The sequence below is a fragment of the Thermobia domestica genome, chromosome 1 (genome assembly GCF_964235325.1).
Source record: "Thermobia domestica chromosome 1, izTheDome1.hap1.1, whole genome shotgun sequence".
Classification (NCBI taxonomy): domain Eukaryota; kingdom Metazoa; phylum Arthropoda; class Insecta; order Zygentoma; family Lepismatidae; genus Thermobia; species Thermobia domestica.
Window position 1 is genome coordinate 70,074,421 of NC_137454.1, and position 21,551 is coordinate 70,095,971.

At 35.2% G+C, this 21,551-nt stretch overlaps 1 protein-coding gene across 8 annotated transcripts in view; it reads left to right on the plus strand.

Moving 5' to 3' along the window:
* Gpo1 (glycerophosphate oxidase 1) overlaps positions 1-21,551 on the plus strand; it is an 87,042-nt gene that overhangs the window by 39,397 nt on the left and 26,094 nt on the right. For all 8 annotated transcript variants that reach the window (XR_014131494.1, XM_081758434.1, XM_081758408.1 and 5 more), the window contains 4 exons: positions 5,600-5,822; positions 12,144-12,307; positions 14,785-15,091; positions 19,809-20,002. Coding sequence is in view for 7 of the 8 variants with exons in the window: in XM_081758434.1 (XP_081614560.1) it covers positions 5,600-5,822; positions 12,144-12,307; positions 14,785-15,091; positions 19,809-20,002 (888 nt within the window). In the remaining variant the exon portion in view is untranslated. The remainder of the gene's footprint in view (positions 1-5,599; positions 5,823-12,143; positions 12,308-14,784; positions 15,092-19,808; positions 20,003-21,551) is intronic.

Consider the following 21,551-nt stretch of genomic DNA (forward strand, 5'->3'; position numbering starts at 1 on the left):
CAGAGAGATAAAAAAGGTTAGTAGCCAAAGGAATAATGTGCATGAGTTTGCTTGGTATTAGCTGAGTCACAAACAAAAACTGCAGTGCTAACAAAATTTAAAATAGAAGAATATCCAACTTATATTACTTCCAGAAAACAAAGTAATATAAGTATGAAGATCGTGATGCCACGTATGTTGATATTTTTCAATTTGTCACATCCTAAAATGGTAAAGCAGAAGAAACGTGTTTTGTCCAGTTTAATTGAAATTTGGTTTAAGTTTACATCATTACGAAAAAAGTGACTCGAATACTATTATAAATTTCTGATTACCTCTTTCCAGTGACTAATCATTTTAGTGTAATGTTCCAAGAGCACAAAATGTGTGAAAAAGTAAGTCCTTAAATTTTAGTTTTCAAATAACTCCTTCCAATAACATGTGGCAAGTTCTAATTTTTTTTCTATGTATGATTTTTGCACTTACAAATTGTTGCGTTAACACGTGATGAGTCTGTGATTTTCTTTTCTTAAGAACTCTATAATATGTAACTTATTTAAATACTCTCCTTTTATTAGTTACTCTTACAAATAAGGGGATATCAAACCATCAAGAATATAAATAAAACAAAGTAGTCAAGTTATTGTTACGTAACTTAGTTTGTAATGAAGAAAAGGAGAAATCTAGATGTGTAATCTTCATTCTTCTATTACTTGTATGTTAATGAAACAGTACAGATTCGCCGAGATGCGTTCATCTATTCTTTACCTCTTTTTTACCTATTCATATCTTAATGTATCCTCATATAACTTAATTGTTGAACATGGATTTTATTCCTCATTTCATGTAAGGTAAAATAGGTAAGTATTATTCAAAAAATTCTGATATTTATCTCTCTCTAAGAAACCCTTTTCTCGTATCCACAGTCGAATGTCAGTGCTTATCGGCTGTGTAGTCTCTCCTAAGTCAAAACATTATAGTGTTGCTTAGTTGTAAAAATGTGCAGAGTATGGTCTTTTAAAGAGAAGTGGGTTATGTATTTTTAATTTTATTACATACATGTATAAAACGGTAATTAAATGCCTGTTGTACTGTACGGTTGCGAAACATAGTCGCTTACATTAAGAGAAGAACGCAGACTGAAAGTACTTGAAAATAAAATAATAAGGCGAATATTCGGACCGTAGACGGATAGGAATGGGAAGTAGCGGAAACTTCATAACGAGGAACTGCATAATTTATACGGTTTACCTAACTTGTTCGGGTTATTAAGTCTAGGAGGCTCAAGTGGACAGGTCATGGAGCCAGAATGAAAGAAAGTAGAAACGCTTTCGAAATTTTAACTGGAAACCCAATCGAAAAAAGGCCATTATGAAGACCTAAGCGCAGATGGAGGGACAATATTAAGATGGATCTCGCAGAAATAGAAATACAAAGTAGAAACTGGTTCCATTTGGGTAAGAACAGAAGGCATTGGAGAGCTTTCGTAAATGCGGCACTGAAGCTTCCACCGCAGTTCATGGAGTCTAGTTTCAAACCAACTTTGATTGGTTTTCCAGAACTGTGGGTGGAGTTCGTGAAACCCACAAGCAGCAGTTAGGGATCGATTTTTTGACCCTGCGTTCCAAAGGCATTTTCTTCGCCTTATGTATTTCCAAAGTAAATTTAGAACCGAAAAATATCTGAACCGTCCCCAAAGATTACCAAGAGAAAGTGACCGCGCAAGCTAAAATGCACATCAGTTAGCAGTTTGTAGGAAAAAGGAAAATTATAAAGAAGAAAAAGCTTCCTCTCATGCACAGTCATGATGATATATTCATTTTATGTGATAATTATTTTCTTTGTAAGCTTTTTTTTTCTGTGTGTGTTTCTTGTACGCTTTATGTGTTCAGTCCTAGAAATGTTTCGTTTTCTCTAAATCGTTGTACATAATAGTTAAACATAGTTGTAACTTATCGGTAAAGCAGCCTATTAAGCCAGTAATCCAGCTTATGACTAATGTATTTACTTTTAACTACAATACCCTCCACATAATCGGAAGAGTCTACGGTTGATTTCTTTTCACTGCAGCTTTAAGCAGGCATAATATGTATAGGTAACTGCAGAAACAGTTTATCAAGGTGTATTCCTGTATTCTTTGTAATTTCCAATTCAGTGGTTAGTATAGAATTCGTTATTGAACAGTGCATTTAATCTCACAGCAGTCATGTAGTATTCGTCGCGGTATATGTTTTACCCCTCGCCAAAAATAAAATAAGCTAGCCCCTTCCACATACTAATTTCTTATTTAATCTATATATATATTCTCCAGAAAACTAAAGATGACCCACTGAGGTACGTGGGCAATTAGATGTCTAGCTACCTTCTTGTGATTCCTAAGAAATACTTAAAGAGGAGAAAACCTGTTTTTCAGCCTGTATACACATATTATCGAATCAGTTTCCCCGTGGTTAAGTTAGAAAACCGCTTATGTATGGTATTAAGATGGAATAGAACATCATCAGATAATCTCTACGTAGCATCTGAACCACGCTGAAGACATATGGGAATGATGTGAGCGGAAGTAATAGACTAAATATCCCTTAACTGCATTATAGCAATCTCATATTTATGGCGTAATCTTTTAGTTTGAATTAAAACTATTATACAGAAGTTGTAATCTGTTTAACTTTTATTTCCCTAATAATATCGATAATATTTTACTTCGTTTAGGAAAATATTTTACCTCATTTAGGAACAGTGCTAGTGACAACGGCAGAAGAGAATAAAATATTCATATAGAAGCAAAGTACAAAGTATTTCCAGCACTCTTATCTTCCAATCTCCTTTCTAGAATCCACCGTAAGCAAATTCTCAAGATATCTCAATGTAGCGGAACGAATTGCGAATCTCAGTGTACAATTCAAATAATTATATACAAATAGCAGCTAAATTAAGGTTATATTCCTTTGTTAACAAGGTGAACGATACTGAGTTATTGGCTATACTAATCAAAATTACTTTCCATAATAGTTGTAGATGAAGGAAAAAATCTACAATATTTCAATATTATCGAAGTTACTAAACATCTTTGGGTTGGCTTAATCTCAGTTTATGTATGCAGACCGGCATGAGCAATGAGGATCGAAAGAGTTTACAGATTCATTATATCAAATACTTCCTACCGTCACTAAAACGTGTGTATTAAACCATAGATTTGCAAAATAGGAACCACTTTTCCAAATTACTTCAGTCCAGGAAAACAAAGTGTCCTCGGATTACGTAAATTCTGAGTCTTATTAAGTTTTGTAATCATCTTTAAAACTGTAAAAACAGTTGATCTGTATTTTATTCTATAAGAAACTTTCCATCACAGGAGCGATATTAGAAATAAACAAAGTATAAGTTGTAAGGTCTATGTTGTCATGCTGTTGCTAGTAAATTTGAAGATCACAGATTATAAGAAAATACGTTAATACATTAATAAATTAAAAATAGGAATATTTACAGTAACAAGAAAAATATATATTTTCATCTGTTACGACACACAAAAATGTGCTTTACAATTTCTTCCATTTATCAGCAGTTACTACTTTTTATTGATTGTACTAAGTTAATACTAGAACGGAATTTTCATTGAGGGGACTACACTCCTCAAAGAAAGTTTTGCGTATTTTGATTATCGGTATGTATGAATGCAATATGCTTCATAAGGCGATCCGTTGTGATCGTGTATCCAAACCGGAAACAAACAACTCATACAACAGACAAAAGCGCAGGTACTCGCATCTCAACGGATTTGGATATAAGGCGCACATGCGCAACCTTCGAAGAGTTACACAGCAAGCAATGAATATCCTTATTACAGCAAGTAATGAAACAAGTGGACGTAGTGCAAGTTTACGCTGTAATCAGAAGATTTGTGTAGAGTGTGGAAGAGATTCCAGGAGAGACAATCAGCAGCATATAGGCCGAAAATAGAGCGTTCACGCAAAACTGCTGGTCCAAGGACCCGGTATATCCGTATTGCTGCATGGCGATGTCCTGCATCTACAGCAACCTAGCTGCATAGGGAGCTCCATGTGATCTCAGGAATTTAAGTGTTAACCCAAACGATTAGAAATCGACAGCAGCTCTAGAGGGCCTCTGACAGTGCCTCGACGAAATGCACGACATTGAGCTATAACATGCAAATTGCACACGGGACCCACACAATGTTTACAGTACAGTTGAAGTACGAATTGAGCTGCATTCCGATTATAGCACTATTCGCATTGATCTGGGAAACACCCGGTCGGCATTTCCGTACTGACAGCACCTGATCATGATTGAACGCGACTAGCAACAGGATGGAGCAGCATTGTTCTGGGCGGGAATTATGTTTCACCGGACACATTAGTTTACATAAAGAATACTATGCAACACAGGCATACATGAGTACTGTTCTTAGACCCGCCGTTCTTGAACTTGCTTACAAATGTTGTGTAAGATTCCTCTTTATGTATGATAATGCTCGTCGTGACGGTTTTGTGGACCATTTCTTCAACCGACATGGGATTTGTCGGATGAACTGGTTATAACAGCTTCTCGCGATATGAATTGTATCGAACATGCCTTGCGCCGGTTCAAAAGGGTAGTTTCGTGGAGGCTACACATTATTGGTTGGACAAAGAAATTACATTTTTTTTTTTTTTTTGGGGGGGGGGTGAATTTCATGGCTTATGTTTCCTTTATTTTGTTCAAATTCCGAACATTACGGACAAAGCGGTTTCTTTATGTTGTGTTCCATACTATCATCTTTGTCGTTTTACTGTATATATTTTCCTTAAACTCTTCGCAGATATTAGGACTCCTATTTTTGTTCGATCGAAAATATTAAATTTCACATTATGAAATACTAAATTTCCACATTGTTTCAAAACTATTCACTGTGTCTGTTAGAAGGAAAATCAGAAAATTAATAGATCAAACACTGTATTGTTTAGCTTACTTTGTTTTTCATTTTTTTAATTGGGGTAATGCATACTTCCACTGTAGTACACTTATTTTCCTTTTGAATCCTACAAATTTGTTCTCTAGTACAATACATGGTTTTGATCATGTCTCAGGTTTTATTTCAGATAGGGATAGATCAAAATTGTCATCATCTCTTTCAGTACAGTCTTTCAGCAGCCTTTGAGTCCTCTTGACGACATATCACGCTCTCGTAATAGGAACCACTGTTGTAGTAGAATAACAATATATATATATATATATATATATATGGTTTCACTTGGTTTATGTGTGAAGTATCAATGTTTAATTACATCTGTTTTTCATTACAATACTAAGCGATGAAAAGATTAGTAGAAACTTTCTTCTAAAGAATTGTTGAGCTCTGAATGAATTTTTGAAATTGCTTGAAGGTGAAGTAAATGGAAATGAGACTTTTCTCATTCTGCATTTTGTTCTTAGTGACAACACCTAATTCTGGTAATAAATTCCGGGCTTAGACATGTTCAAAAGAAGTAAAATTAGTTTGTAATAAATCCTAAGTTAAATATTCATTAAACAAATTTCTCTTTGTATATGTTTTCGCTGTATAGTCGTTTGCACTAGCTTTCCAAACATGTGCACTGTAAGAAACAACTTTGTTCTATAGGACTGAAAACAGCACTAGTAGAACTTGATGACTTTTCGTCAGGAACAAGCAGTAGAAGTACAAAGCTCATTCACGGAGGAGTTCGCTACCTTCAAAAAGCTATAATGAATTTTGATTATGAGCAATATAGAATGGTTAAGGAAGCGCTGAATGAACGAGCAAATCTTCTGTCCATTGCTCCTCATCTATCGCATCCACTTCCTATCATGCTGCCAGTTTACACGTGAGTTGCATAATTCTTTGTTGTACATATTTCCTTTAGTACTAACTTGCCCAAAGGATTCTTGTAAATATTTTCTAGTCATTTCTCATGTACGTCACTTTTAAAGTAACCTAAAGGATTGGGTAGAATGCATAATTGGATTGAATGGGAATGGCATGTCGTAAAGAAATGTGAGAATTGAAAAATTAAAAAGAGCACATAAACAAGTACTGTACGGGCATTAAATTTAATTTCTGATAATAATTTCGGTTAAGTGTTCAGTATTACGGGAAATGTCCCTTCAAGTTTACATCTAATGAAAGTATATATGAGACGTTTCGACTTATCCAAGGAGATCTATCCGATTCTTGGTCAGCCATTGATAGAAGTTCTGTGGTAAATATTGATTTGGTGCGATTGAAATATTTGATTTTCGTTTGATGGAAATCGCTCTCTGTAAGGCAGCCAATGGGTGAGCCCTGGTCCAGCGTACGTCACAAACTCCTTAAATGATTAGAATTCAGGTGGGGGCAGTTACATCTGGAGGAAGTATGTTGTTGAACAGTGTCATGTGAATATGTATCATGAAGAACACACAATTGCGAGTGATCTTCCTTTAGAATTTCAAATAGACATTCTACAGATCTAGCCATCAAAAACTTCAATGCACTTGGGCCGGGAGTGATGAAAGAAAGAACCATACGCCATGGTTTATGAAATTTCATGTTGGTGAGACATTGAAAACTGAGCCCCGCGGCAATCGACTGACGACATGTCTCAAGAACTGTGTCAATATTGTAGAAATTGACCCTTCAGAAAGTGTTTGTGGAATTGCAGACGACTTACACATGTCCAATACCATTGTTCTGCAACTCAGCGCAATCGATAAGGTGAAAAAGTTCGAATTGGAGTCATAGGTGCCACATAACTTGATTCGGTACCCCTTTTCCGCTAGTCTCGTGGCTAGCCCACGCACCTTGTTGCATGGGGTCCCGAGTTTGTTTCCTGGTGGGGAAGTATTGAAATTTGAACACATTATGGTGATTCGGATTCCTGCTTAAATTACAGATCTACGTCTCCACGGACATTAAATTCCAACCATCCAAATGAGATTACTCTGGCCAACAAGGATCGCCATCTGAAAGTGTGTCTTTCTCTGAATGCACGAATTAACCGTGAAGGTTTCCTGCATCGAATTGTCACTTTTGATGAGTCTGCTACGATAATCGTAACTTGTTAGAACATGATCAACGTCAGGAGTGGTTTCTGAAACCACCCCTCCATCGGCAGAAGGTGTTCTTGCTGATGACCTTTGGTTGGGTGATCCATCGTGTCTTTCTCCATGGAGACGAAACTATCACTGCGGATCGTTATAGTATTGAATTCCATGAAGTAAATCACAAACTTGTCTGCGAGTATCCAGCAGTGGTCAGTAGACATGGCTTCACGATACTGCCTAACAATCCACACCGAGGTGTCGCTTGATGAACGACATAGACTCTCTGAGAGTTCACAATATAAAACCATTCCTGACCCACAATATTCTCAGATGTCTCTCCCAACGACTTTCTTGGTTCCACCGTTTCATTCATTGTCATCATTAGCATTTCCTGTAGCTTCGTCTGCGGGATGTTAAACTCTCCCTCCCACACACAAAATACCCCGAGAAGATTAATTTTTCCTTCTGCTTTATGATGTGGCACTAATGCCTACTTATTTATTCTAAAGTCTTAACCCGAGGTGGTGACAAAATATCTTTTACTTAATAAAAAACCAACTCAAAATTTTTCGAAATAAGGCTCCATTTGCGTGGCTTCTTCCTAACGGGATGCCATGATTATTAAAGGCGCTCTTTTCCCACCTGTATTTTTGTCTCGCATGTGTACAGACAATGTTCGTGCATCAAATCTTAGTTATGCATTCTATCCAACCATACAATTATAAACATTAAAAGTTATAATATGCACATGTAATTTAAATATTGTGCACTAGAAATAGTTTAAATCAAGCATGTAATTCTAATAAAATTAAAACATTATAAAATAAATATAATAACTATCATAACTTTAATATCCATGGTTGTCTTTCCATTTAGAATGTAATATAATTTCATCGCATCTTTTTATATGTGAATGTTACTATTCGAGTAATCTGTTTTCAGGTAAACTCTTTCTTTTGTTACAATTTAGTTTCTTATATTAGTGTATTAGTGTATTGTTCTTTTGCAAAGTTTCTTTTCAAACAATTTGAATCACAATATAGATTTTTGTGTTTGTTGAAATTAACAGCTTTTGAAATATGTGAGATGACTCTTTGTCTAACGTTTAACCCTTTAGAGATCATGGCTTTTTGGGCTATTTTTTAGACTTTCAGTCAAGCAGCTACTGCATCGTCACTATTTATCCTAGGATCATGGTTCATACCTCATTCTTTTCAGAATAGAGCTGGCTTTCAAATTGTACCACTTGCATGCTCATACCATATACCAGAAGCGGGAAAAAATGTCAAAGTGAAAATTTCGGAGGGAAAAATTTTTTCCTCGAACTTTGGCCCCCCTGAACCCCCCCCCTGTGTGAACGTAGCCATCTAAAAAAAAAAAAAAAAAAATCTGATAAATAGTACTTGGTATACTGAATGTGTGTGCCAAATTTCAAGTTTCTATCTTGAATAGTAAGGGCGGGAGAAATTTTATCAAAAATTCCCACATTCAGTATACCAGAAGTAAACTCGATATTATTTTTTTTTTTCGGAGGCCAGCAAATATTACGTGTATGTATTACATGTTGTATATGTTCTAATTTAATATATTAATAATCTGTTTTCATGTTAACATGTTTGTTTCTAAATAATACTTCGAGTTAATTTTATAATGTAATTAAACCTTGCAAACAGAATGTAATAACGCATTGGTTAGTCTCAGAAAGAGTTGTATGTTTGAGTCTAGAGAGGTGAAAAATGCTTTTGCTAAATAAACTTAACAACCAATTAGTCATACGAAACAACATAAAAAAATATACTGGAGCATTACATACTATGTTGGTAATCTTTAATTGCTGGTATCGGTTATTTTGTTTGCTTTCTAATGGTGAGATTGTTTTTCAGAAAAGCTGTTTGGTACTTTGTATGTTAGAGATTTCAGTTATAAGTTTCAGGTACACTGTTCGCTATTGAAAATGCAGTACCAAAAACGAGACAGGATAACAGCGCTAAAGGTGCTGGAAGAAATCTCATAGTTCAAGTAGTAAATGATAAAAATTATATTACAATGAAGGATTTTAGTTTAACGTCCCACAATTATGCCCGTTAGGCTAAAGGAGTCCATGGTTAAGGCAAGCGAATGATGATGGAAGAATTGGTGGAATGAGAAAGTGGGGAAAAAAGGAGAGTACCCCGAGAAATCCACGGACACGATGTTGTCCTCCAGAAACTTACTTGACCAGGGATCGAACCAGGGACCCCCAAACACCAGAGGTAAGCGCTCTACCACTGAGCCATCGTGCCACGGTCAGTATCCTATGAGTGGTCAGGATGGCTGCAAGACGGCGAGGCATCAACAGGATAGGCTCTTGGATGTCTTCCTTGGATATGGTAAGCCATGCATATTCGACTCGGTGCCACGGCTCATCAGCTATAGCTGGTCCTAGGTGTGAGAGGCGTTGTTCAACCATCGACCTAGAGGTCAGGGGAACACTTGGGCCAAGGAAGGATAGAAAAATTGTGTCCAGCTAGGAGTGTAGGACAGTATGTGCAATATGAGGGCGTGCTTTATCGTACTGGAATGTAGTCCCCGGTAGGTCCTGTACTAATTACCACAATCGGGCCTAACACCTCGCCAATGCATAGGAGACACGAACAGGCACAGAATCCAATAGCGTCTCACATCATAACACCTGGTGCTGGACCTGTGTGGCGGTGTGAAAAGCATACGTCGCCAAGCCTAATGTCACGAGCGCGATAGATACGGATGCGGCCATCATGGAGGCAGAAGAGGGATTCGTCTGAAAAGAGGATGTTCTGCCATTATTTGTCATACGCGGCGTTTGCGAAACCGTTGTAATCTTCCGTACGTACTGTACAATCAACAGAAATCACAGCAATAGACGGCGTGGAAATATGCCCCGCTCTGTCAAACGATGTAGAACTGTTAGTGGGGATACTGGACACTGTGCAACAGCCTCCAGTGCTTGCACCAATATGCGGGACATCGCTGTCCGATCCGACAGAGCCCTACGCACAAGCCATCTGTACTTGTAGCCCGTGGTATGAAGCGGTCATGGGATCCAGCATGTTCCTGTGTAGTGCCTTCGTGGACCTCTGGAGTTCTATGCGCTGCACTATGACCGCATTCTGTCCAAGAAGCAGCAAAGGGACCAATATCACGGAAAGATAAACCACCTTCGAGATACGCCACTATTCGCCTGCAATCAAAGGCCGAAATCTGCTGGAAGGACTGGCACATTCAAAATAGAGGCATCTTTTGACAATGTGCACATACATCACACCTACTTTCGTCTACTACTGGAATGTGGTTCTCTGGCCAATCTCCGTTTGCTATCACCAGATGGCATAACTGGCGCCTTTGCTGATTCGCTACATTGTCGTGCTAATGAATTGTTTAGACTTCCATGATCTGCAAATTTTGACTTTCTACGATTTCTCCTTGGTGTCGCATTTTAATACCAGCAGTGTACATACCTGTACATTAAAAAAAAATGTGAAAAGAAATAAATCTTTAATATAACCTCTCATGTGTATACTCTAAGCCAGTGATTCCTAATCTTCTTAGAATGACGACACTACTGAACGCCCAAGGCATCGCGACACGCTTGTTTGATTTTTTATTAATGATGATATAATAGTGTAAGACTGTAAGTTTCTATGAAGAAGTAGTAGTGACTATATAAGTGCTGAGCATCGTTGCTGCCCGTGGGAGCTCGAATTGGTAGTCTGTTTCAAATTGTGATTAATTATTAACTGCTTCATAATTTTTAAATCCTTATATTTCGCGATACACTGATTAGGTATCACTTTCCTAAGCTAAAGGAGAAAACTAAGAAATTAAAGTGAATGGTTAAAAGGTATGGTGAAATGAAGATAATGGGAGAAGCCCCCGAAAGTCTGCGAATAAAATACCATCAATAAATTAATAAAATAAAACTGACTAAAGCACTAAATATTGTAATGTCTTTTGGTAGAGTCAATAATAGTCCAGGATTTAAATCCTTCATCAAATTTATTTATAAAAATATTGCATAACTTCTTTGTAAGTACAAAGATAATAAATTAGAGTCTATCCTTATCTATTCCTATTGAAGGAAGGAAATACTTTTGCACGGGAACCCTTTAACTCATGGCAGCCTCTAGAGGGTTAGGTTGTAGTTAGGAATCTCCTTAGTTCATGGCAGCCTCCAGGGATTTGGATATCGTCCAGGGCGACCTCAGAAGCAGATGTAGATTATGCGATCAGTGGTCAACTGATAATTTGGTCCTCTTCTGGCCTTCTTTTATAGGTGATTTCTGGGTGGCTCGTTCCTCCTCAGTTTTGCCGTGCTGGCTTCGTATCTTCCTGTTTATTCTGTGTATCGTCTGCTTGAATTAATGATTATAAACAGTAGCATTTGTTTTATGGATGTAACATGTGCCTGATGAAATAATATGCACAGCAAGGTGGGATTCTTACAATATATTAACGCTTGTGTACAGGCAATGTAATACAGTCGCTGTACGAAGCCACATATATTATTACATAACTAATTGATTGACGAATAGTTTCGAAAGTCCTAAGTATTGCATAGAGTTGTACAGTTATGTTTTGCAAAACCTTCAACTTCGTCTTTTCTAAGGCATAGCTTGTTTATGTCTTAATGGTTCGTATTTGATAAAAGAAAGAAAAAAAGTGTATCCCTCAACATATGTTAAAAATTGGTTGTAGTTATTCTAATTTTCAATTCACCTCGAACACAATGTTAGAGCTTGAATATGCATTCTAATTGCAGAAAAACGTTAAAATTTCCTAGTATAGTCGAGTAGTTTTGTGTTTATAACTCAACTTCCAGAATTGATTTCCTTTTTCCAGTTTTGTCTCTGCTGCATGTGGTTTCGGTATCTGTTCCGGAAACGTTATTTAATACGGAAACAAGTGTATGTAGATCAAATAACATCCCGAATTCCAGTTTTGGAATGTCGTGATAACTAAAATAGGAGCGTGTGCTGGATACGTAATTTAAAAGAAATTTGAAAGTACATTGTAAGTTTATTGTTGTTAACGGTATGAGTGTTTTCACTGGATAGTTTAGTCGTTTTTGTTGCTTTATTGTTTCGCAATGTGTTCCCTTTTTTCAGATGGTGGCAAATTCCATATTACTGGGTAGGAATTAAAGTGTACGACTTAGTAGCAGGATCAAAATGTGTCAAGAGTTCATATTTTCTTTCTAAAAATAGTGCTTTGGAATTATTTCCAATGTTAAGAAAAGATAAACTTTGTGGTGCACTAGTGTATTATGACGGTAAGTTTTATTATTATTATTATTAATATTGTCATTTGATGCTTAGAATTATCTGAACGTACAAGTGGTATGAGATCGGAAAAATAACCTAGTTCATTTTAGTTTCAGCATTGCGAATTTGATGACATAGTTTTCGCTAACATTTAAGCACCAATTATATGTTTAAAAAAATATATTTATCAAAGAATGCGTCTTTCTGTATTAAGATTCCGAAATGATTTCGGTAGAAACTTCCTCAATTTCGTGTATCAACATGATCATTTCGGTTGTTGATCAAGGTCACTCATTTCTGTAAGTCCATTTTCTTTATTCAAGAGCATGAATCAGTTTAACATATTATTGACTATATACATAGTTAGCTGGATAGAGATTACGTAAATGTTGTAACTATTTTTAGCGAGTTAACATTATTTTCGTACGAATAGCAACTTAAAACTTTAATAAAATTTGAACTAATATTTTCCAGTGGTCATTGTAAGTTTCTTTCAGATTATTAGAATAAATGATAATAATAATATATATCTTCAGTGATCATTGGTATAATACAAATTTAGGATTCTCATATATTGTGTTTGTAGTATCTTACTTCAATTGTAGTTTCTTCTTTGTCTTCTTCATTAAAAGAAAAAAATGGCGAAGCTCCGAAAAGCTTAAGCCGACCAAAGTGTTGCTCTGTACCCCAGTATTGTTTATTTATTTATTTATTTATTTATTTATTTATTTATTTATTTATTTATTTATTTATTTATTTATTTGTAATAACGTAGGTCATAAGAGAATTGACAGCTGCCAGGATCAATTCTCAAAATGATTTTACAAATGCTATAATCTTCAGTTGAAATCTAAATTTTCCTTTCGTACATCCCTTCACGTCATTTTTAAGTAGAAGTTTCTTATTAGACATAATATGTAAAATTCAAAAATACTACAGTTTCTTGTAGATAGATATTAGATGTATTAAATAATTGTAAAAAGTTCATAATTTTGAACAATAATACAATCGAATTTGGTCTCTGAATATGAAATAGCAATCTTAGTTGGTTAATCTTGAATCTCCACCAGAATCTTATTTGCAGATGTCTGTAAAATCTTCAGGGGAGTGAATAGTACAGAAGACTCCGACCTACTTCAAAACAACACAGATAATTTTTCCTCTTGGTGTAAAACGTGGCTCTTAAAAGTAAATCCTGATAAGAGTAGATCCATAACATTTTTCCTAAAGAAAAATATTGTACACACTTCACATAACATAAATGGTTCATCCATCACGAGGGTGAATAGTCATAAAAATGTTAGAGTTACTTTTGACACAAAACTAACTTTTACAGAATATATAAACGCTATCACTAAACAATCGATGCATCTTCTAGAACTTTTGTACAGATTAACAGAGATACGGAACCTCTCTTTCTTAGCAACGTTCTACAAGGCAATAATTTCTCCTAAATTGAAATATTGTTCACCTATCTGGACAATGACAACTCCTACAAGCCCATCCTGGCTAAATTCAGTTCTAAATTTCTTCCTGGCAATAGTATATTTCAGAGTACGGCGCAGACGTGCTATGACAAAGCACGAACTGTTACGAACACTAAATATTCAGCTACCTGACACTCATCATAAAATCAGTGATTTCAAATATCTCGACAAACTCACACATGGCCACTTCAGATCCGAAACATTACTCTCAGAATTGTATTTCCGAATTCCATTCAGACAAACTCGTAACACACATTTTCTTCATTTAGTACGACCTAGACTGTCAGTAGTTCAACGCTCTCTGTTCTACAGGCTTCCTAAGTTATACAATGAAATATCACATACACTCATAGATTTATTTAATTCTGAAATTCTATATAACTCTGCACTAAGACGTCATTTTAGTGGATAAATTCTAGTCAGCTATTGTCAACCTTTCTTGTTATTGTTATTATTATTATTATTATTATTATTATTATTATTATTATTATTATTATTATTATTATTATTATTATTATTATTTGATTCTTATTTTGATTTGATATTTTCTTCAGTAATGAGTACAGAATAAAAATTATTATTGAAAAAAATTGTAATTTAAATCAGTATATCAAAGTATTACACACATTTTTCTTCTCTTTGGACAATTTTTTGCAAGTACAGTATATTATTGTTAAAATTTATATAAATTTTGTTTCGTGTAGAATATTTTATGTTGTCTTTTACATGTTTTAAATCTTTTTGTGAAATGCTTATGACTTGTTTATTTATCTAGTTTTTTTTTCTTTTATGTGACAATGAAAGGATTTGGTTGTGGTGTCACTTTGATCAATCAATCAATCAATAAATATTATTAAGAAAGGAAGGAAATAATCAGTCTTCCTTTCGGAAAGTGCTTGGGTATCTGCACATATATAAACGAATAATTTTAGAATTACTTATTTTGTGTTCCAGGTGAATATTTCATTCGATAATAGTATTGTTTCTGATTGTTATAGGTCAACATAATGATGCCAGGATGAATTTAGCAATAGCCTTAACAGCAACAAGACATGGGGCAGCAATTGCAAACCACGTGAAGGCATTGAGTTTGTTGAAAGAAAGAGATGAAACGGGCAAGGTAGTTGTGAAAGGCGCTCGTGTTAGAGATGAGTTGACGGGAAAGGAATGGAACATTAGAGCAAAGTGTGTAATCAATGCTACAGGCCCTTTCACTGACTCTATTCGTCAAATGGATGATCCTGATACTAAGGCAATATGCTGTCCGAGTTCAGGAGTTCACGTAGTTTTACCTGGTTATTACAGGTAAGATGTTAACTTAATAGAACATAATTTTATGTTGGTTTACTAAATAGGAGCTCAGAGTAATATTTGACTGCTTTCATAAAATGAGGATGGCTTTTCATTCATGCAGAATGCGAAAGAAAATTACATTGTACTAAAGTGTTGATTAGTACAGTGATACCTTCTTCAACGAATACTTCCATTATACGAACAAACTCTCTTTGTTCCGACAATATTATTGTGGGTGAGAACCCTACGTTTTGCAAACACACTGAGATACGGATAGTCTTTTACCTCCAACATATGAGGAACCTCTTCAGAATGAACATGAAACCTGCAATTTGAAGGTAAATCTTGGTTTGATTCCTTTAACTGATTCAGCAGTTATAAGCAGATTTCAATCGGAAACAGTCTGTAGGATTGCACACGGCAGACAACAGTTGCGGACTTTTCCCCAAGAAATTAACAAACCGTCTTGATTGGTTGCCTCAATGGTGCACATTCTTGTTGGGTTACTTCTACTTTTGATAGATAGTAGGTGAATTAAGGTACTTTTATGAAAGTATGACTTGTAGTTGAGAAGAAAATTACCGGACATACTATATTTTATTTTACAGTACACACCCATATAAACACGCAATACTTTTCTGTCATTAATACGACTCCCTCTCATTCCCTTAGTTCTGCGTGTTACACGAAAATATTTGTACTGAGAAAGGTTAACTGCAGTTAACAGTGATGAATGTATTCGGTCTTTCAGATGAAGATATTGCTTAAATGACATAAAGACTACAGATACACGTTTGAAGAAAATTGTGTACTTCTGTAATTGTGCTTTAGAACAATATCAATAACAACAGAGCTTTACAGATGACAAAATTCTTATATAAAATAAATTTTAATACTCCCAGAAATCTTGTATTCACTAATACTTCAAGAACACTCTCTTTATTTACAGCTTTAACTAGCATAAAGCAATATTAAATGAATAGTTAAACATATGGTATACGTGATTACTAGGGCAACCCAAAAGCATAAAAAGCATAACAGCAATTTACACATATGGTTGGTATCTTGAACATGGTTGTGGTTGTCTAAGGGTCCAGAAGAAACTAAGTTTAAGAGCATAATAAAGCATCATAGAAAATAAAACATAATTTAAAATATATGGCACAATTCTTGGAAAATTCTATTAGAACAATTCTTGGAAAATTCTGTTAACTGCAAGTTTAACATACTGTATTAATATATATTTTTTTAGACCAATATTTACAATGCAAAATTTTTGAGAACATAACAATGCAACAATGTAAAGCTTATTTTTATTTCTATTGTTATGTGTACCTCTTGCACTGAGCACTTTCTGTAATTTTAGGTGGCATCTTTTACTTTCCCTTTCTGTAAATATGCACCTCTAAGGCGTACAGAAGTGATAGAAAAAACTGACTCGAGTAAAGCATATATACTATATATATACATCTCTTTGCAGTGCGTTGAGCAGAAAGCTCATTAAATATGAAAGAAACTGGTTGCATAAAATATTAATAAATAGATCAAGATTTTTAGAATATTTAATGTGTAGTAAATATTATACATTATACACGATTAATGTGAAACAATGATTAACAATAAAGCATAATTTGGAAAAAAATAAAGAATAATTGAACAAAAAATAAAGCATAATGTGGGTTGCTCTAGTGATTACTTAACGACAAATAGGTGCGTATTTTAATTACGAAGAAACATTTTCCTACCTAAAGCGTCCAGTGAAATGTATTCCTGGATACCATTTCGGAGCAGAGCACCAACTCAGTCCTTCGCACCTTAAGAAGACTCACTGCTACATGAAGAGTAAGTTGTTTAGAATTCCTTCCATATCCAATGAACCATGTGGCAATAATTATTTGTTATTACTTCTTGTGAAAACAAAAAGCACTTAAGTGTGCTCGAGCTCATTTGACAGTTGTTGGTTAAGGAGGAAATAGGAAATATCTGTCAGAACATGGGAAAGTAACATAAAGATGACAAAATGAAAAGATAAATCATTCAAAAAAGACACCTTGGCTAGAGTCGGGCACATGCGGCACGCATCACCTCCGGAAGGAGAGAGAGTTAAATGTCGCCCAGAGCCTATCGATTGGCGTAGTCTTGGTGTTACAAATAATGTGGTCGGTTATTAGCTGAACCACGCCCCACACATAATAATCTATACTTTTATAATCAGGCGATTTATGGGGGCTAAATCTTGCTTGCATACGTGGGATCCTCCGACAGTCACACTCTCTTCACTCAAGGTTTGATCACAGTGTTCAGAACTCCACATAGCTGTTCGAATTGAGTTTTAGTCCCTGTTAGGAGACCTGTGGTGCCATCACATCACATCACATTCACTGAAGACACATCCAGACACCATCACATTTTGGGAAATTTAGTGTGCATGACACGAGAGACGTAACATGGCTGATGTAGGCAAGCCATCTGTTGTTCTGAGAGTTGTATACCTGGTCCTTTTTTAATTCAGCGGGACATTCCACTTTGTTAAAGAGTTCCGTTGGTTGATCAGTCCGTGTGTTGTAACAGGAGTTAACTTCTACACCTCATGTATGAGAGATAACGGGGGTCCTTGGTCACAGCCAGTTGCATGGTATACGTTGCAACGCCCATTTGCTGTGCTAGTATTCGAGTCCCCTTGCCGAGTATTTCCATTACTTTCTTCTGCATTTGTTGGATGAATTCTGTTGTTCTGTGGTAATCAGATCTGTGTGTTTTCCTACCAGTGACGGCATCGTACTCCCGTTCCACGACTGCATTTCATGCAGCATTGAGGATCGTACTTGATTTCATAATTTGAATGCTCAACACGAATCATCATTGCTTCCACTGTCCATTGCAGTTCCTTTCAACATCACAGATGTATCTGAAATGCTAAAGTAAAAATGCATTTAGAATTGGGTAAATACATCGCTAAACCATATACAGTATTTATGTGCATCAATCAAAATGCCAAAGTTAGCTCGAACACCCTATACCTACTACTAAAGTATATATTTACTATTAAATTTCTCTCGAAAAGCAGCAATCACTAAACTTTGAGTTTTCTACAATACACAGCTGTTTATACTTTACCTCTGCGTAGAGAGGAGCTTTGGTGAAAGAGTTTTTAACTTAAATGTTTGTATATATGTAGTAAAAATCTTCCGTAACGACCCTTTAGGTATGAAAAAAGTTTAATCATAAATACTGTATAATTTTTTAAGAACGAGAAAGAGAAGAAGAAGATGATAAAGCTACATATACATAACATTCCATCATTGATATTATAATAACTTACACACGATTTAAGTCTCAATGATAATTTTCATATGCCTGTTGTACTTAGATCGTACTGCCATAAGTTTTTGTCACGATTGTAGTACTTTGCCCGACAGAGATGTTGGATATTAAAGTTTGCTTGTTTTCAGTTTCACGCCATGCTCTAATGCCTTCTCGATTTTTTAACTCCATGGAAATTGCAGTTTCTTACTGCACATGCGATTTGGGCTTAAATTACAATAACTAGAAATGTTTTTATGGATTTACAGGGTTCCTACTGGTCAGGAAAGTCAGGGGAAACTCAGGAAAAATGGTACAGGTCAGTGAAACTCAGGAAAAATGGTACAGGTCAGTGAAACTCAGGGAAAAAGACTGGAAATCAGGGAAAGTCAGGGAAATTTTATAAAATATATTTTTTTTTAACATTATTTGTACACCAATTTCAGCTTGGCCAACCATTAATGATCACAGTATGGAACGTTGCTCAGATTTTTATAAATGGTGGTAAATGGAATATACACTCATGTCCAAAATTATTGTCGCATGTCTATAAATATGTTGTTGTAGAAATATAATTTGATAATGAATTCGACCGGTATTTCTTATAATGTTAGTTTGTATATAATCGGCAGACATGTATGTGGCAAATTTCAGGTCTAAAGAACAGTACATAAGAACAATAAAACGAAAATAAAACTTTCTTGCCCATTTAGCAACATTTTATTCTACTCATTCTAATTTTCTTATTTATAATTCTGTTTCTATGAAATTTACCACAAATATACATTTCACGATTATACACACATAGTATCGGTATTAAAAGTACCCTGCAAAATCATTATCAAATTATATTCTTACAAGAAGACAGTTATAGATATGCTACAATCATTTTGGACATGAGTGTACGTTTGTCTCTATGGAATAAATGTTCTTATATATAAATATTCACCGTTATTTATTCCTATTTATATGTCAACGTCATCCGACACCTGTCATGAAAGTCAGGGAATTTCCTGCCAAAGGTCATGGAAGGTCAGAGAGAAGTTAAGGAAATAGAATTCTCCAAATCAATAGGAGCCCTGATTTATCAATTGCAATGAGATGCGGAATTCAATCAGAGCAGTGTAGTCACTTACATGAGAAGGGTTAAATACTTCGCTCAATTTAGTTTCAAAACTTTCCGTTTTTCGTTGTTGATTGATTGATTATTTATAGAAGTAAATAACTTCACTGTCTATTATCTAGGGAAATTTATGAAATAAGTGTGGTTGTTAAACCAACAACAGTTTAACATAGTAACGAATGGAAGTATATTATTTTTTGTGTGAATTCAGACAAAATATTAAAGAGAGCACTATAAAAGTTAATTGCTTCTTGTGTTACACATTAACGACATTTATTAACGAATATTCATTTGAACTGTTAGCCCAGATCAGATGGGTCTTCTTGATCCGGCAACATCAGATGGGCGAGTGATCTTTTTCTTACCATGGGAGAAGCAGACGATCGCTGGCACAACAGATTCTCCCTGTGAAGTAACACATCATCCTTCACCAACTGAAGATGAAATTCAGTTCATTTTGGAAGAAGTTAAGAACTACTTAAGTAAAGATGTTGAAGGTAAATCTTTTGTTTAACTTTGTCTTTAAATAATGCATTAAGAAGACATACATTTTATTTTAATAGTATATCTCAGCATTTCTCGAACTGTAATCCTCCTAGATTGAACATTAGTCCAAAAGAGACAGTAAAAATAAAATTAAAGTGAATTGTGTATCACACAGTATAGGGTGAAGTATACACTCTTAGACAGGTGTAAATTATATAAGGTGCGTTGCAAAATGAACACTGCAATATTTCGTAATAGTTACAAATGGAAAGTAATCGGGAATTGAAAGTTATACTAATTGATATACGAGGGGAAGTCAAAAAGTTCCCGGAATTTCGTCCTAACTTTTATTACCATAATATAGGCACACATTCACTTTAATCATCTTCAAAATAAGCTCCTTGAAAATACACACTTGTTCTACCGCCTCTGCCATTGCTAGAAACAACGCTGAAACTCTTGTTTTGGTATGTTCCGAAGTTCAGCCGTTGCGTTGGTTTGGATGTCTTCTACGGTGACAAAACGGTTACCTTTGAGGATCTTTTGATCTTGGAGAACAGCCAGAAATCCACTGCTGCTAAATCCGGTAAGTAGGGAGGCTGGTAGAGGAAGATTTCTGGCTCCACGGGAACATCAAAACAGGACTTTGAGCGTTGTTTCCAGCAATGGAGGTATGAAGCTTCTTTTTAACTCTCTCTTAATTTAAGGTTAGTGTAAAGGGACAGGTTTTGCCGATAGATGTCACTACAGTCTTCGTATCTCTCCCATGTATTTTTTACCTTTCACGAAAATTTACAATTTCTTTTACAATTCAGCCTAGAGACTTCAACAATCCGTGCCGATTTTTTATTTAGAATTTTCTTCATTGTTGAAACAGTTCCATTGTTAAAGGTTTGGATATCCATTTCAACAACCAAGTCTTTTCAACAATGAAGAAAATTCTAAATAAAAAATCGGCACGGATTATTGCCTTCGATAGATTATGAAGTTACTTTTCTAAAAATTTGAAGTCTGTAGGTTGAAATTTGTAACAGAAATCGTGAATTTTTGTGAAAGGTAAAAAGTACATGGAGGAGATACGAAGATTGTACTGCCATCTATCGACAAAACTTGTCCCTTTAAACCAACCTTAAGTGTATTAAATTGAGGCAGGAGCGGTGGAACAAACGTGTGTGTTTTTGAGAAGCCTATTAGGAAGGCGATTAAGTGAATATGGATCTATATCGTGGAAATAAATACTGTAGTTACAATGAAATTCCTTGAACTTTTTGACTGTTCCCCGTAGACATATGGCCATTGAATGTTACTAGATATCTTGGAGATATAATTGTGTAGACTAATAGCACACGAAAATGAGAAAACACATCAAAATAGTTAACAAAATTATAACAGTGTGTCTACTAACTTGGAAAACCTCAAAAAAGCCTGAAATTTACCCAGAAACCTGGACTTTTCTTAAAGTTACCATTATATGTAACTACTTTCGGTAAATTTCAAAGAAATTGTACTAAGAAAATTAATTTTACGTTAATAAGAAACATAAAAAATGTTGTCTTTAAA